This window comes from Mycteria americana, chromosome 1 (genome assembly GCF_035582795.1).
Source record: "Mycteria americana isolate JAX WOST 10 ecotype Jacksonville Zoo and Gardens chromosome 1, USCA_MyAme_1.0, whole genome shotgun sequence".
NCBI classification, from domain to species: Eukaryota; Metazoa; Chordata; class Aves; order Ciconiiformes; family Ciconiidae; genus Mycteria; species Mycteria americana.
This window is the reverse complement of record NC_134365.1, coordinates 198,757,155-198,772,720: the sequence shown is the minus strand read 5'-3', so window position 1 is coordinate 198,772,720 and position 15,566 is coordinate 198,757,155. Positions and strand designations below refer to the sequence as shown.

Sequence of the window (15,566 nt, the reverse complement as noted above, 5' to 3'; positions counted from 1 at the left end):
GTTTTATTCTGGAAGGAAGCTAAACATGTAAAGTAGGGGTACCTGGTTGTGTTATGCAACCAGTCAGACACAGATCCTGAACAGGGACAGCTGGCAACTTTGGGGAGTTGCTGTTATTATACACAACTGGCAGAAGCAAAAAACCCTATGTTAGTCCAATGCTCTGGTTTACTTTTTATATAAGCCAAGGTAGCAGCAGATGTATCTGTGGTCAAGTCATATTTTTTTTTATTAAAATGGTGTTATGGTTCCTCACAATGCTAAGTATCTGATGGAAGCAAAGGCTGAAATAAATCAAAGCAAAGATAAAGACAAGGGGTTTTGCAAGTCTAACTCTGCCTCTCTTGCAATAATATATGAACACTGCCTGTAGATCCCAATGTGATAGGGAGCCCTATAGAATGTAAAATCTTCTGTTTTAAGTATCCTTTGGACAGTTTTGCACATCTTTTAAATGATGAAGCACAAAACCATCTTTTTAAGATTGAACTCTGTATTAAATGAGAAGGAAGATGCTACAGATCAAATGAAGCAAGTGGAGAAAGGGCAGTGAAGTGTTTGTATTGCTTTGGGCTTTCTGATCCCAGGCAAACAAAGGCATCTAACAAAAGCCCTTCAAAATTGTGTCAGATACCATTTTTTAAATACGGCAGAGAAAGTGCATGGGTGTGCTGAAAATGCCAGTTTCCAAAAAGATGTCCTGCAGCAGACAGAGGATGTAAAGGTTGAAAGTCTGCACGTACAGATACTGTAAAAGGTCTGCTTGTAGTGCTGTTGCAAAGTGGAAAGAACAATCATGGGCACAGGCTACCAGACTATGCTGGGCAAGTCTGGCATTGCAGAACATCACAGGGCAAGAGATAGATAACAATAAGGGAGCAGATAAGTAAAATCAGTGTTTCAAAAATGCTTGAAGGTATACTAAAAATTAATCCACCCCCCACCTACCTTGGGTCCCTGACACTGGCATGTCATAAAGATGAGGAACGTCATGCCTGGGGAGGCAGCCAGCCTCATTGCTGCAACAGCAACACCAAAGAAACCTTCTCTAGTGCTCCCAACTGAAGCGTTGCAATGTTTTGAAAATAGTGGAATGCATACATTTCTAATATTCTTCCAAATTATCACATAATGGCACAGACGTACTGAAGGACAGAAGAGCATGGTGGGGCACATGTCTATCCTCCATCTCAGCCAGTCTCTCCATAGCTGAGCTGGCAGCAGCCCAGCCCCACTGTGGAGTGACGTGGTTGGAAGGAATGGAACCACCACAATTTCCTGTTCCTTTTTGACTCCGTGGCAGAAGACAAGACACTGCACAGAGGCTGTGACCAAGGAGAGAGGGATGATCTCCGCCATGGGTGGAAGTTACTAGCTGGGGGTGAGAGATGCATATCTTTGTACCGTGTACCCCTCCTTGTGGGCAGGGGGAAATCCCTGCCCCCAGCAACACAAACCAACTCCATCTTGCAAGTGAGGCGTATTTATCCATAAGAAAAAGTGAATCAATAACATGAACTTAGGGGTGAATTTTGCATTTGAGGAAGAAGTCACCAGCCTCGTTCAGTCAAAGTCCAGAAGGCCAGGCTGTCCCATGAGCAGCGCTACTGAAGTCAGCCATAGTAAAGCTTTTGAAAAGTAGGGAAACCACAATGATTCCTTGTATATGTTCTGTGTATTTGGAGAATGATATGATAAGTATTCTATGTATAATACTCCTAGCAATGACCTAGTAGTAATTGCTATAGGGCTTGATGTTGCATAGGTGTTTATAAACACATACTGCATCTGTCCAACCCCCTCGGCAAGACATCGCAGTTAGTAAACTAAAGTGCTTAGAGCACTCCACAGTTACAGCTAAAGTGCACAGACACTACATGTATTGTATACAGTGTCTTTTACAAAAGTCAGAGCGGGAGAAAGTATTTCACAAAGAGGATGGCAGTCATTTAAATATAAAGAATATTTCTGAAAGAGTGGAATATCAGGTGATGTAAGAATTGCATTTGTATTTCAGAGATGTACATCATTTTAGCTATGTATGAATAGGAAATTAATTCACAAAGGAGCGTATCTACCTATATTAATGAGTGGGAAATAACCAACAAAAATCACATGAAAACTTTCATGTATTAGATGTTACCTGAGAAGATCACCTGTGCTGTAAATTCTCATTAAAAAAAAAAAGACGACTGCTCAAGAGAGATTATACTCCTGATATTTCACTAAAAGTGCTTGTCAAATAAATTGGACTATAGGGTATAAATCACATTTAATTAATGAAAATGGACTCCTATAGCTGCTGCTGTGCAGTGATTCAGATGATAAAAAAAAAATTCTGGCATGGGATAACAGCAACTGAAGATCATTGTCATGCAAATTGTTTTGAAGACATCAACTGATTGCTTTCTGACTAGTCTGTAGAAAGAATGCACTTGATTAGTTTTCAGTGTGTTACACAGCCCTTTTTGTGTGTTACTAGACCCCTTTCATATTTGCATACCTGTCAACATATAGAAAATGGGGGAAAAAAAGCATACTTGAATAGAAAAACTGAGACAGATCCTTAAATTCACTTAAACATATTAGCTGCTTTGAGAAATACAGTGATAACGTAACTAATATTTACCATTTCTATTATTGTTTCATATTTTGTTTAAAGACAGGTGAAAGCAGCTCTCTGTCAGGAACTTTGCAGCTAAGATCCACCTCCAAAAAGACATATAAGCTTCCTCTTTCCACAGATGCTGATAAAAATATATGATCTTTGAGGCACACATATCCTGAATTTTCTGTTTTAAATTTCTCTGAAAATGTGGGAATATCTTCAGAAGGCAATGTTCAGAGACAGCAGATTAACAACTTCCCACCGTCACAGGGGATTTGTTTTACAAACAAAGATTAGTGTTAGGTTAATGTTCACCATGGGACAATTCAGATCCTGAATCAAACCAGGATCTAATTCTGTCATGATTTGGGCAAAACCCTTCAGTTTGACATGGTGCAGCTAGTGGTGTTTCTGATGAGCCCTTCAAGATGCATAAAAAACCCTCAGCATAACACACCACAGCAGTTAGTAATCCAAGAAGAGCATGTCTGTGCTGTGCAATGGAAAGGGGATTCAGATGGGCAGCAGTTCCTGAGCTGGTGCTGACAGGTCTGGAGAGTCACAGAGTACAGCACCATGCAGGCGTACCTGCTTAGATCCAGAAGCAGTATAGTGCATTCACCCAGTGCTGCAATCAGTTGATTATAATTAAATTGCTTTAGACCTAGGTTATTTGCTGGCCAGGAGGGTTGGTTTCATCTGCTCCAGGCTTCCAGTTCTGGAGGAGGCTCGCCCAGATCAAGCCTGGGAGTGACGTATTCTCCACATGAAATCATGCCAGTAGCCACTCAACTGCATGAGTGTGGCCTGAGACCTCTTCCTGCAATTCCCTTCTCATACCCAGGTTTGTCTGTGGTTGTCTGGGAAAAAGTCATAGAGTATCTCAGCTTGCTGCAGATCTCAGATGGACAATGAGGTGGGTGGAAAACTAACTGGACCATCAGGCTCAGCGTGTTGTGATCAGAGGCACAAAGTCCAGCTGGCAGACTTTGGCATCCATTAGGGACTGATACTGGGCAAATACTGCTTACCATCTTCCTTAAAAACCTGAACAGTGGGATAGAACACTCCCTCAGCAAGCTCACAGATGATAGCAAATCAGGGGGAATTGGTCAATATGCTGGAGGGCAGGGCTGCAGTTCAGAGGGACCTTGCCAGGCTGGAGAAATGAGCCTGCAGGAACCTCATGAATTTCCAAAAGGCAAATGCAAAGTCTTGCCCCTTGGGGGAATAACGCCATGCAACAGGAGAGGCTGGACCCAGCTGGCTGGGAAGCAGCTCTGCCAAAAGGCCCTGTTTGGGGGTCCTGCTACACAGCAAGGTGAACCTGAGCCTGCAATGTGCCCTTGCAGCAAGAAACACTAGCTGCATACTGGGCTACATTAGCAAGAGTGTGGCCTGCAGCGTCAGTGGTCCTACCCCTTTACTCAGCACTTGTGTGGCCACTCCCAGTTGTGCCCTGTTTTGGGAATCCCAGGATAAGAACAATGTGACATACTGGAATGAGAGCAGCAGAGGGCCACCAAGATGGTCAAGGGACAGGGACACACGACAGGACAGGTCAGGAGGAGGGGCTGGGAGAGCTGGGGTTTTTCAGAGAAGGCAAAGGGAGATCTTATCGCAGTCTTCAGTTATCTAATGGGAAGATACAGAGAGAACAAAGCCAGGCAGTTCTCAGAGGTGCAGAGTGACAGGGCAAGAGACACCAAACACAGGCTGGAACACAGGAAATTCTCATTGTTTGGTCAAACGCTAGAGCAGATTGTCTAGAGAGGTGGTGAATCCTCCATCATTAGAAATACCTATAACTTAGCTGGACAAAGCCCTGTGCAACCTGCTCTAGTGCAACCCACTCTGCGCAGGGGGCTGGACCAAAGGACTTCAGAGGTCCTTCTGACAAAGCTGATTGTGCAATTCTGTGTGCTACGAACATCTTAGGCCCACAGGTGAATAAATGTACCACCATAGGCACAGCAACCAATGTGTTGTTTTGTAGTGCTGGGGCCTCTTTTGCACATTCAGGAGGAGTAACTCATGAGCAGAAACATCTAGCTAAAGGGTAGGTCTGCGCTGGGAGCTGAGTGCGTGGCTACCACAAAGGCAAGAGGACTTGCATGCAATTCAGGAAAAAAAGAACATATGGCTCAATCATTGTGTGTAAGGATTTGAGAAGTCGTTTACATCTGACCAGCTGTGCATAGTTTTATTCTCTTCATATGATACAGCTTCCTCTAGAGTCTCATCCCTGTCTGGTCTTGTTCAGCCACATCCTTCTCCAAGAACGTAGAAACCACAGAAAATCCAGCCTGGTACCTCTAAACTCTGCTATGTTTTGAAATTTTGGTTTACCTTCAGGATACTGATGCAGCTCTGGGCTCCCTTGTTTGTGCCTGAAGTCCTGATCCAAAGTCCTGAGCATCAGGTGGCTGCTTGTTCCAGTCCTTGGCTCTGTCCACCAGGCTGGACTTGCCACTCAACGGTCTATGAAATTAGAGAGCTGAAGAATTTTATATTTTCTATGCCTTGGTATGGGGTTTGGGGTGTGTTACAGCATACCTATTTCAGCTTGGTTATTATTCTTATTTAATGTTTGTCTCACAGACAAGTGACTGTTATTCCCCATAAGAAATCTCACAATTTGTGTGCAATGACAGTAGCAATAAAGAATTCATTTGAGCAGCTTGTTTCTACTTGGCCCATTAAATTAAAGACAATCAAAAGCATTGTTCAAAAAACTAACCCAGTCAATTCCGGTGCTTTTACAAGTACCAGTAAATCATATGTAACAGGGCAGACTGTTAAATACAATCAGTCAAGATGAAAAATAGGAGGCTGGTGTTGTCACAGCTCTCACCAGCAAGCTTGCAGTGTAAAATGTGCTTCTTTTAATCAGCTTCTGCAAAATCCAGACAACACAACCTCAGCAGGAGGGAGAGGGATGAGCTAAGGTCAGCTGAGGGGGGGAAAGGGAGCACCAGTGCGCTTGCAGGGATGGAGGGAGAAGAGTCTGCTGCTGCTGTGTTCCCCTTTGCAAACGCTTTCCATTAAAACCTGAATAGTGAATACACAGTGGGTTACATTCATGTTGTTCCTGTACTGAACTTAGGGATATGCAGCACTACACTGCAGGTGAAAGTGAGATGTTCAACTGCAAGTTTTCCAACCCCTTTCCTGGGAACCACTCTGAAACATGCCATAGCACAACTCTGTGAGGAAGCGACAATAAAAAGCCATGGGATCCATGTCAAATGACAGGAAGAGAAGGAGTAGTTGTTTTAACTCTGCCACTAACATTGGATGTTCTGAGTTACCCTGAGATTTTCTGTTCAGTCCAAAGAATGGTTCGTTTTGTCAGGTTTATTTTTTCCTTTAGTTTTTTCTCATACCAGTTAAAGAGACTTTTCTTTTTAATATAGAAAGAAAACAATCACTTTCAGATGAGTCAATGAAATAGTCCTTGTCCATCTTTTTTTCTTTTCAGATTGACTTTAAATTTGAAACGAGCACAAAGGGAAAAGCACAAGCGTTAGCAGTTCTACCTTCAACAAATACATAGTCTTTCTTCTCCATCTACTTATTTATTCACAGTCTTTCACTGTCTCACAGATCACAGGAAGTAGAGAGTCTCTAGGGAGAATTAGACTGCTCTTACTCTACAGAATCCATCATATTTCCAGCTTTGCTCATTTTGTCTCAAACAATGCATGCACGGATGTGTCATTAATCACCAAGGACACGACTAGTCGTGGGTATCAGGGGGAAAGGCAGAAGAAAGCTTGAAGTCAGTGACTGAAAACACTTCCTTGGGGTTTTTTAAACTTGCAGACTGTGTTAGTTAACTTACAAAATACGCCTGAGAACAGCTGGAATCCAACTGAATTGCAGCCAGTCCCATCGAATTGTTAATGATGTCTACAGCATGTTAGGATTTGTTTTGGAATAAATACTCAATGCGTAATTTGTTAGCATGTTTTCAGTCTGAAGAGTGAAAGCAAATTGAAGCCTATCCCACTGTACTGGCTTTTAAAGACTCAGAAAGGTACAGGCAAATACAAGCGCTGATTTTGCAGCAGCTCTTGAGAAGATGTCTCAGAGAACGTCTATTTAAGTCTGGTTCCTAGGCTAGCGTTCAGCAATGATGGGGGAACGGAGAAGTGGCTTTGTCTGTCTGCTGTTTTTCCAAGTGATTGCTGAATGATTTAACACGTCTGGAGTGTTTTGCCTTGTATTTCTAATGATTTTGCCTTTGCTCCTTCTGTTCGGTTTGAAGCAGGCTGTGTGTGTTAATTAGGAAATGTAAATGCCTTTACAGAACTGTGCATTTGGATGCATTTTTCAAAAGCAAATGCTGTAACCACACCAGTAGAAAACATGAGCAAGTATTTATTCTCACAGTTATCTTATGGCCTGAAATATCCATTCCTATATAAGTATAGCTTTTAAAAGAGAGGAAACATTGGGAGATTTGTAACCTTAAATGGGATGTAAATTCATACAAAAATTAGTAGTTTGTGGCTTTGATTCCTGGCTACCGGAAAGACAACTTCTCGCTCCATGAGCTCCTGTAGTGGAGGGGGTTGGCAGAGCCTTGGAAGGTGTTCCTGGAAGCCTGGAAGTTAGTGGTGGTTCCTGCTCTGCCAGGAGCCTTTTGCTGGGAGGCTCAGTGCTAAGAGCCTTGATTACGCAGTCAGCGGGGAATAAAGCTAATGTACAGACATTTAGCACAGAGCTAATTGGAGTTCCATATTTCCAGCCTGTGGGCAATAACGCTAAGAGTTTGAAGTAAATTTTGTTCCTAGTCAGAGTTAATATACATTTTAAAAGACAAATTTAGAACAAAATTGAAACAGTGTGCAGGTTCAAGAAATATACACTTGTGGTGCTTAATTGCCTTTTATAATTGTATTTTACATATTTTTTATTATTTTATGATTGTACACACACCACCTTTTGACATTTCAAAATACATATGACAGTCAAAGTATTATTTGAGGTTTTACATGCATTCAGGCCCCTAATAAGGGATGAAATGTTTGTCTTGTTTCCTGAGTTACAGTGGAGCATCAAACTTTTTATGTACATTATAACCTTTGAGTTACTTCTAGTACACTCTGAGGTAGAAACGATCAAACTGTATAACCTCTTGCTGTGCCATACCCTGTGGTACTGCATTATGCTGATCATCACGCCAGTGCTCTCCTACAGGTTTTTTTAAACCTGAAATTCTAGATTTCTGTGAAATGACAAATTGGGAGCCCAAACTCTTGTCATTTAAAAATGAATTTTCCCTGCAGGAACTTCGCTTGAAATCAACATGTTTTCTGAATGTTTCTCTTTTAACCAACTGACAGCTGTTGTTTCAAAAGAGAAGAGAAAGAACAAACCCCATTTTTAGAAAAACATTCAGCACAAGCTCTTATTTGAGGTCTGATGCCAGGGACAGCTCTTCCCCTAAGATTTCCCTGTGGGTGATGAGCTTAGCAGAACGGTAATGGTTAGCTCCTGCGGACTGTCCTTTCTTTTGCCTGCTGCGCGCTTCCTAAATCCCTCTCTGCTAAGGAGGGCCACAGAGAGGCCACCAGGACCCTTCTACTTATGAAGGAGAAGTTGTTTAATGGCTAGCTCCATGTGCCCGTCTCCCCGGCCCCTTCCCAGCAGGGCTGTGCTGTGCACTGGCTCTTCCCTTGCTACGCAACCCCTCCTCGCTTCCCCGGTTGCTGCATTGCCGCCCCTACCAGACCTTAGGAGCTCTCCTAATCTTGTAAACTGAAGGAGGGTGGTTAGCCTCATTTCCCCCCCCCCTTGTTATTAATCCTACTCTTCTGTCCTTGCCAAGATATCTATTTGCACCTTTGAGCAACCTGCTTCAGGCTCTGCCGATCTCCCACCTTCCGGGGCCGACATCTCCCGTGCAGCCGCCCCTGACGGGCACTGCCGTCTGCACCCGTGCGTGACTCCGGCTGCTCTCCGCAGACTTCACCTTGCCCTCTGCAGAACGACGGTGCTCGCTGGGCTGCTTTGCTTCTTTGCTCTCTTTCCTTTCAACTGAGCTCTAATTGGGGAATTGTTCCTCGCTTTGTGCTTAAGGGTAAGAGGCTGAACTAATTTCCCAGGTGTTCCTCATTGAAAATGTCTCAAAACCAAAAGTAGTTAAGTATGCTCTGCTGAAAGCATAGGGAAAACACATTTTCCCTACCATTGTCTGTGTTTGACATTTGCCATAGCGAAATTTACACAGGAGCTTGGTATATGGCCCATTTGTGCATCATATTTTTATTTTGAAAACCACAGAAAAACCAAGGCCTCATTGCCATGAAAAAGTAATGCTCGAATCTGTAACCATATAAACTATACCTTATAAAACAAGCTCTGGTTTTGTCTCACAGCTCCCATCTCAGGTTGCTTTTGCTTGGTCCTTAGTAATGAAATGGCACCATAAATTTATTTTATGTCCTGCTCTGTCGTAAAGTTCAGTGTTGTAGGTGGCAGACACGGGAAATTTATATCCTCAGTCACTTCACTGTGAAAAGTACTGATCACAAATGAGAATCGTAGCCTCAACATATCTAATTTACAAACAGCAGAGAAAATTGAGATGGACCAAAGTAAAGGTATGAAGAAGAGTTGAGTCTTCACCAGCCCCTGATGACTAATGGTGCGATTTGCCTATGAACAGTGGGAGGGAGTCAAAGAGGATCTTAGACCTTCTCCTGTGCCATCCTTCTGCAAGTAGTTGGACACAGGGCTTGTGTGTGTGCATGTGCTCTTCGCAGAAGCACTCTGCAAGCGAATGCTGAGAGACAGTGCTAGAAAATATGAAGCTCAGCTTCTGGTGCGTGGCAAATGCTGCGTCCGCAGCTCGCTGCTTGCAAGTCCTGATGCAGACAGAAGTGGAAGGGTGAATGATGCATCAAAAATAAGCCTGATACTGCAACTGTGACTAGCTGTGGCTTTGGAGAGGGCAGAAAACTAATCATCCAGTAAGTGTCCCTGAAGATTATGATCCCCATATAAAATTATCATTTTTCTCCACTATTGAAATAGCCAGATCACATTTGCATTAAGCAAAATGGAAGATAGTGTTAGCTTTTGGACTGCCACTGACTTTAAGCACCACCAAGAAAATATGGCTTTGTTTTCCTGCTTCAGATACTTCAGATTCTGTGGGACATTTTCCTACAAGACGTCCATAAAGGTACTCATGAGAGAAGTGAAAGTTAATAAGGCAAACATTGTTTTTCCTTTATGACAAGTAGTTTGCCTTAAATCTCTCCTTCTCCTGTGTATCCAGGGGCTGTGACACAGTCCTGCAGGCTAAAATACAACCCCCAACAAACACTCATGGTAAAAAAGGAAAGCAAATAGGAAAACACATTAATGTCTCAGGGATTTGCTTTTTCTTGCTCTTCCTTCTTACTTCCTTGGTGAGTATTTTCTGCATGAAATCCTGTGGCTGTGACTGTCACACCATGGGCAAACCAGCAGGGCAGGGCTTTCATGTTACTGCACTCAGCATGGTCCCCACAGCTATTTGATGGGAGTTGTGGGTGGGCAGGAGGGGTGAGCTGAGCTTGGGTGGCTGCTTTGGCTTTCAGATGAAGTTGTATCTCCCTTGTACAAGAGGCAGTCGGTGACTGCAGAGCTTGGACAACTGACCGACCATCCTGAGCCTGTAACCAGAGAGCTCCACTGGTGGGAGGAATAATAACAGACACTGAGTTGCCTCCCACTGAAAAATTAAAGGAAGAGGAAAAGCTAGCACAAAGTTTCTGGAGATCATAATCCAAGAGCTCTGGGGCATCATGCTGTCAGTGGGAAGAATTAGTGGCTGCAGAAAAAAGGATAAATGCAGAGGTCAGGAGTAATCTGGAGAGCTACAAACACAGAGAGGAGAGGAGGGAGGGCAGGCAGCCTGGCACGTGCCTGGGTCGTAGATGAGCACGAACCAGGTGTTGGTTCAGCCTCCTGGACAGCAAGGCAATGGTATGGCCCTGTTGTGTCCTGCATTGGCACAGTGTGTCGTAGGTTTGTGCGCTAAATGTGCTGCACCTTTCTGGCCCTGCCTGACTTACTGCACAGGCAGAGACCCACTCTCCTTTCTGGGGCACCACATCCAGCACAGCCTTGACACATCCTGCCTGCTTCTGGTTCTGCAGAAGCCTGTCTCTTGCCTGTATGAGACCCTCTTGGGAAAGTTGGTCATCAGAAAAGGCAGTTTCCTAACCTGAGGAAAAAGTTGATAGAGCAGGGCCCTGCAGGTAACTTCAGTCAGCTTTGCGCAGTCCTACTTAGCTTCTCCTCCAGCCCAGAAGATCTTTGGCTGAGGATGCACAGAAGGTATAGAGGCAGAACACAGAGCTCAGAACAGATAGGATGGGCTACCTGTGTAGCTGTTTGTGCCTTAATGGCATTTGTCACTGTGCAGATGGCTGGAGAACCAGGATAGTGTGTAAGGCCTTCTTCTGACCTTCTTTAGTGCTGTGCACGTCAGCTCAGCCACATGCGCACGGTCATGCTTGCAGAAGTGGCAGGCTGGCATCCAACACAGAAGTACTGCGTAGCATCATTCTGTGCGAAGCCCAGGATGTGTATTGGTGAAATACTTACATTTTGCCATTTGGTATGTATCTTAGTGACATAGTTCTGCACAATTGCAACCAGAATTATAAAATTGGTTTCTTTCTACCTTTATTTTTCTTCTAAAACAGGTCTGAAGAAAGAAGTACAAAAAGATCAGGATGCTAACAGACCAGCTGTCTCATCCCCTAAGAGATCAGCAGTAACAGCCACCAAGCTCCATTCACCAGGTATTTATGAACCCAAAAGCAGTGTTTCTGGAAGATTTAAATTTGTCGACTTTGCATCTCTTGTTAACACACTAAAATCTGAGACCTACTATTGCTAAGTGAAGATTGATTGTGTCCAAGGTTCATTAATCTGGCTGTGAGTACAGCAGACTTTATTACACCAATGCATGAGCTGAATAGCCTTATGTTTTCTTTGTTACAACCATGCAATCATCTCTCCTTCAAAACAAAGAGTTGTTGCTATTACATGTTTAAGGGCACAGGAACTTTTTTTTTTTATCATTATGATTTTCTTATATAAAAAGAGAAAAGATAGATACAGTGAAATAAAAGACACCTCAGACAATTACCTGGAGTGATAGTATATTACTCGGAATCTACTCTTAGTGTTGAGCAGAGGCATCAAATTTCCTGGGCCATTTCTATGCATAATTGGAAAAGGGATTATCTATAGAAATAACCTTCAGAGTGCTATTGGGGCATTGTCAACTTACCCTTCAATACTGGGGACAAACACATGGTTTTAGCATTTCTAAAGAATACCTTTGTTTATTTACTAAAATGAAGAAAACTTATTTCTATATATGTCTACTAAGTGTACATTAACATAAGTATAAGGTACCTAAAGGCTTTTGTAAGGCTGGCCTTCGGCTGATCTAAATGCTTCTGAAATGAGTGGGCATGGTCCCACTGATTTCATTGTGTTTGCAGTTTATCTTCTGTTCTGTTACCTCATTTTTCAGACTCTACTTAAATAATTTAAGTGTCATCTCCAGAGCTGTATCATACTTGAGTTATAATTATGGGGGGTAGAACCCCATGTTTCTTCATTTGATGGTAAAGTATAAAACATGTAGAACAGCTCTTCAGGTCCTATAACTTGCATCAAGAATCTCTTCATGTTTACTAAACTCAATCCCTATTCTTCTCCTCCCCAACCAACAAAATCAAGAAAATGGAAGGTTAAATTTAATCTTTCCAGGCACCAACAGGACTCTGAATTCTTCTCCTTACTAAGATACTAGGGTAAAAAGATGAACTTAACACTGTCCTCTGAATCATATAATTTTCAGGCTATTTTGCACCTGGTGAGATCACCAAGAGAGATCCAAAAAAAAATTTGTTGCAGAGAGTGCCAGACCAGCAGCTCACCAGCATTTATAACACTGGGAGTCCAGTTTTAGCACCAGCATTGATTGTGGCTGTAGCAGCATGTTACAAAGCAGCTGATTTGCTTCCACCAGAATTAGAAAGCAAAATGAAACATAGGCATATTTGGACTGTGTATTTGTCTTGTCTTAAGGAGGCCTGCATTTCCACAGGTGACTTAAGGATTTTCAAGGCTTAAATTTTTGGCATATCCTCCAATTCATGAGGCCTCAAAGATTTCTTCATTCTCATGAGAGGTTGAGTAACTGCCCTCTCTCCATCAGACTGATTTAGGATTTTTTAAGCTTGGTTGTCTGAAATTATGGCAACCTAAAATTGTTTATCACTGTAAGGATCAAATAGGAAAATAAACCTCATCTTTATTTTTTTAGAGTAGCCTTTAGCATTCTTTGAAATAACAACAGCAATAACAAAGCAATAAAGACAGACAATCTTTTCACCTATTTAACAATTTCACAAAATAATCAAAGCAGCCACTAAACAGGACAAGGAGTGAGTGTAGCTGGGGCTAAGGGGCAGTAGCACAGCTTTTCCTCCATCAGGATCACAAACTCGTGAGGCATTTACACTTTGTGATAGGAGAGCAGGTGTCCCCCAGGTAACTCCACCACAGCTACATGTGGCCATGGAACAGGCTCTAAAATTTCTGAGTGCCGTTTCTAGGTTGTTTTCCCTCTGTTACTGGCCTCCTCACATGCAGTTCATTTTAATCAGTGCTGGTTTTTGACTGTCATACAAATTTTTTTTTAGCCTTGAATCTGATCTTTAGAATTTGGATCAGTCCTCCTGAAGACTTGCAAGGGAGTTTTGAGATGCAGAGTCTTGTAGAGATCTCAGTTTTTTCTATTGATGCAATACCATTCCTGAAATCTGTGTATAGGAGCAGGTGTACATAGATGCAGGTGCTCTCCTTCCACCCCATTGCAGGACGGTGCCATCTGTTTCTGACGTGTCACTCTACAGATTGCTTGTTATCAATCCTCTCAAAGTAATTTCCTCACTTTCCTTACCAAAATGTCAGAAATTGAACAGTTAAAAGGCAAATAAATTGCATTCCCCATCTAAATCCTCATGGACTGTGTTAATTATGAGTATATACTTGTTATGTCTCCTTAGTTCAAACACCCAGGTAGATAAAAAAGACCTGGGAGTTTTGAAGCGGATCAAAGGGGTTCAGTGATTTCAGCGTATAGTGGGTCTGCCCCCCTGGTCCCACCATCAGCAAAAAGGACATTCAGGATCAGGGCCAGCATCATTAATATATACCCTGTTTTGTGCAGAGCAACAGAAGAGAGACATCAATGGCAGAATAAGCTTAGTAAGCTGCTTTTCAGACCCAAATGAACCGAGAAATTCAGATTTATCCCTGAGGAGAATAGCACAGTTTAATTTACAAGGGCAGCTTATAATACTGACAAGGACAACATAGAGATGTGCACTTCAAATGTTGCAGTGAACAGGAAAGCTAGAAAGATATAAGACAAAACAACCTGATGGGTTTCTGTTTTAATTAAAACTGGACTGATTTCAAGGGCTTCCCCCTACACTTCTCCCTATGCCTTCTGTTGTAACATTACCATGCTGCCTGAACAACCTGAGATTTTTATACTAAAAAGACAGATATTTATGGCTGTTGCTTTTATGAATTTCTTATTTTCTGAGAATACCTATTGTCTAGTTAAGAGCCCCTTTAAATGAATGAAAGAATCTGTAAGAAAATACCATTCCTGCACAAAAAGGTGTACAGGCTTTAACCGACATGAAAATGGATAGAGGCCAATAGCTATGCTTGTTGAACTCTCTTAATGACAGAAAGTCCTCTCTAACATCCCGTATTGTTTTATTTAGGTCTTGCGACATCAGGAAGTTAGTCTTGACATGTTGCAAAAGCTGGTATTCCTCTTTGCAAATGCAGGCCATGGGCACAAAGAGTTTCAAAGGCTGTTTTGCACTTGTGGCTCTTTGCAGTTGCAGCATGAGATACTTGGGAGACATGAGGGAGCATCTCTGCTGGAGCTAGCTCCCTGTAAGCTTAGCATGGAGCCAGAATGTAGTCAAGCAAGTTGGAAGATATGCTCCCAGTGGCTCCACGCAAGCTGGGGCTCTGAAAAAGTAGGAATACACTCCTGGGGTATTGCTCTGACAAAGCCATACTGCTTCCCTGCCTGATCCAGTAAAATTGCCCTAAGGATCCATTTGCACACCCAGTCCACAGTCTTAAAGGTCTAAAATATCTGAAGCACACCTGCCAAAATTACCTCTGGAACAATGCTCTACTTCACAAATTGGCTCAAGCTCATACCATCTCTGTGGAAGGATTCTTCTGATTTTTAGGAAAAGAATAGGTAGTATCCATGGCAGAATGTCCCCTGTTACATTCATTGCTGAGGACTGGTTGGAGACATTGTTTCTGTATTATTTTTCAGGAACTGTATACTACAAGACTATAAAACTACAAGATACCCTTTTTTTCAGATTCTTGCATACCCAATCCTTTCTGCTAACACAGAAATGTTCATTTTTCATCTGTACCCAGACCAATGTCCACCATCTCTAGTAACACACGGGAACAACGTGTCTGACTATTTTCTCCCGCTTTCTTACTGAGTCTAGCTCCTAGGCTAAAAGCTTGAGACTAGTGGGAGGAGCTGAGGAAGAGAACCAGAGATTCCTGCCCTGTATTCAGGAATGAGCTAAAAAGCATCAGCTGAGGAGAGACTGAGGGCAGCAAAAAGAATCAGTAAGCTGTGCAAAGGTGTTGCCCAGCTGACCATAAATGTTTGCAGAGGAGAGTTCCCAGAGAACTAGGAAGATAAAGACAAAACAGATTGTCCAAGCAGTGGCTTGAGCAACCTGACACTACCAGAACACTACCCCTTCTTGTTTCATCCTCTTAACTGAATATATCCAGAGAAATGGATAGTTGACTCAAGCGGGATATGAACTTACTTTAGGGTGAAAGCCTCACTTTCCTAAGTGGC

At 42.6% G+C, this 15,566-nt stretch overlaps 1 protein-coding gene across 1 annotated transcript in view; it reads left to right on the top strand.

The window, feature by feature from the left end:
* Nucleotides 1–15,566, top strand: part of MTUS2 (microtubule associated scaffold protein 2) — a 199,670-nt gene that overhangs the window by 125,007 nt on the left and 59,097 nt on the right. The window contains exon 5 of the mRNA XM_075492006.1: nt 11,317–11,415. Coding sequence (XP_075348121.1) covers nt 11,317–11,415 — 99 coding nt within the window. The remainder of the gene's footprint in view (nt 1–11,316; nt 11,416–15,566) is intronic.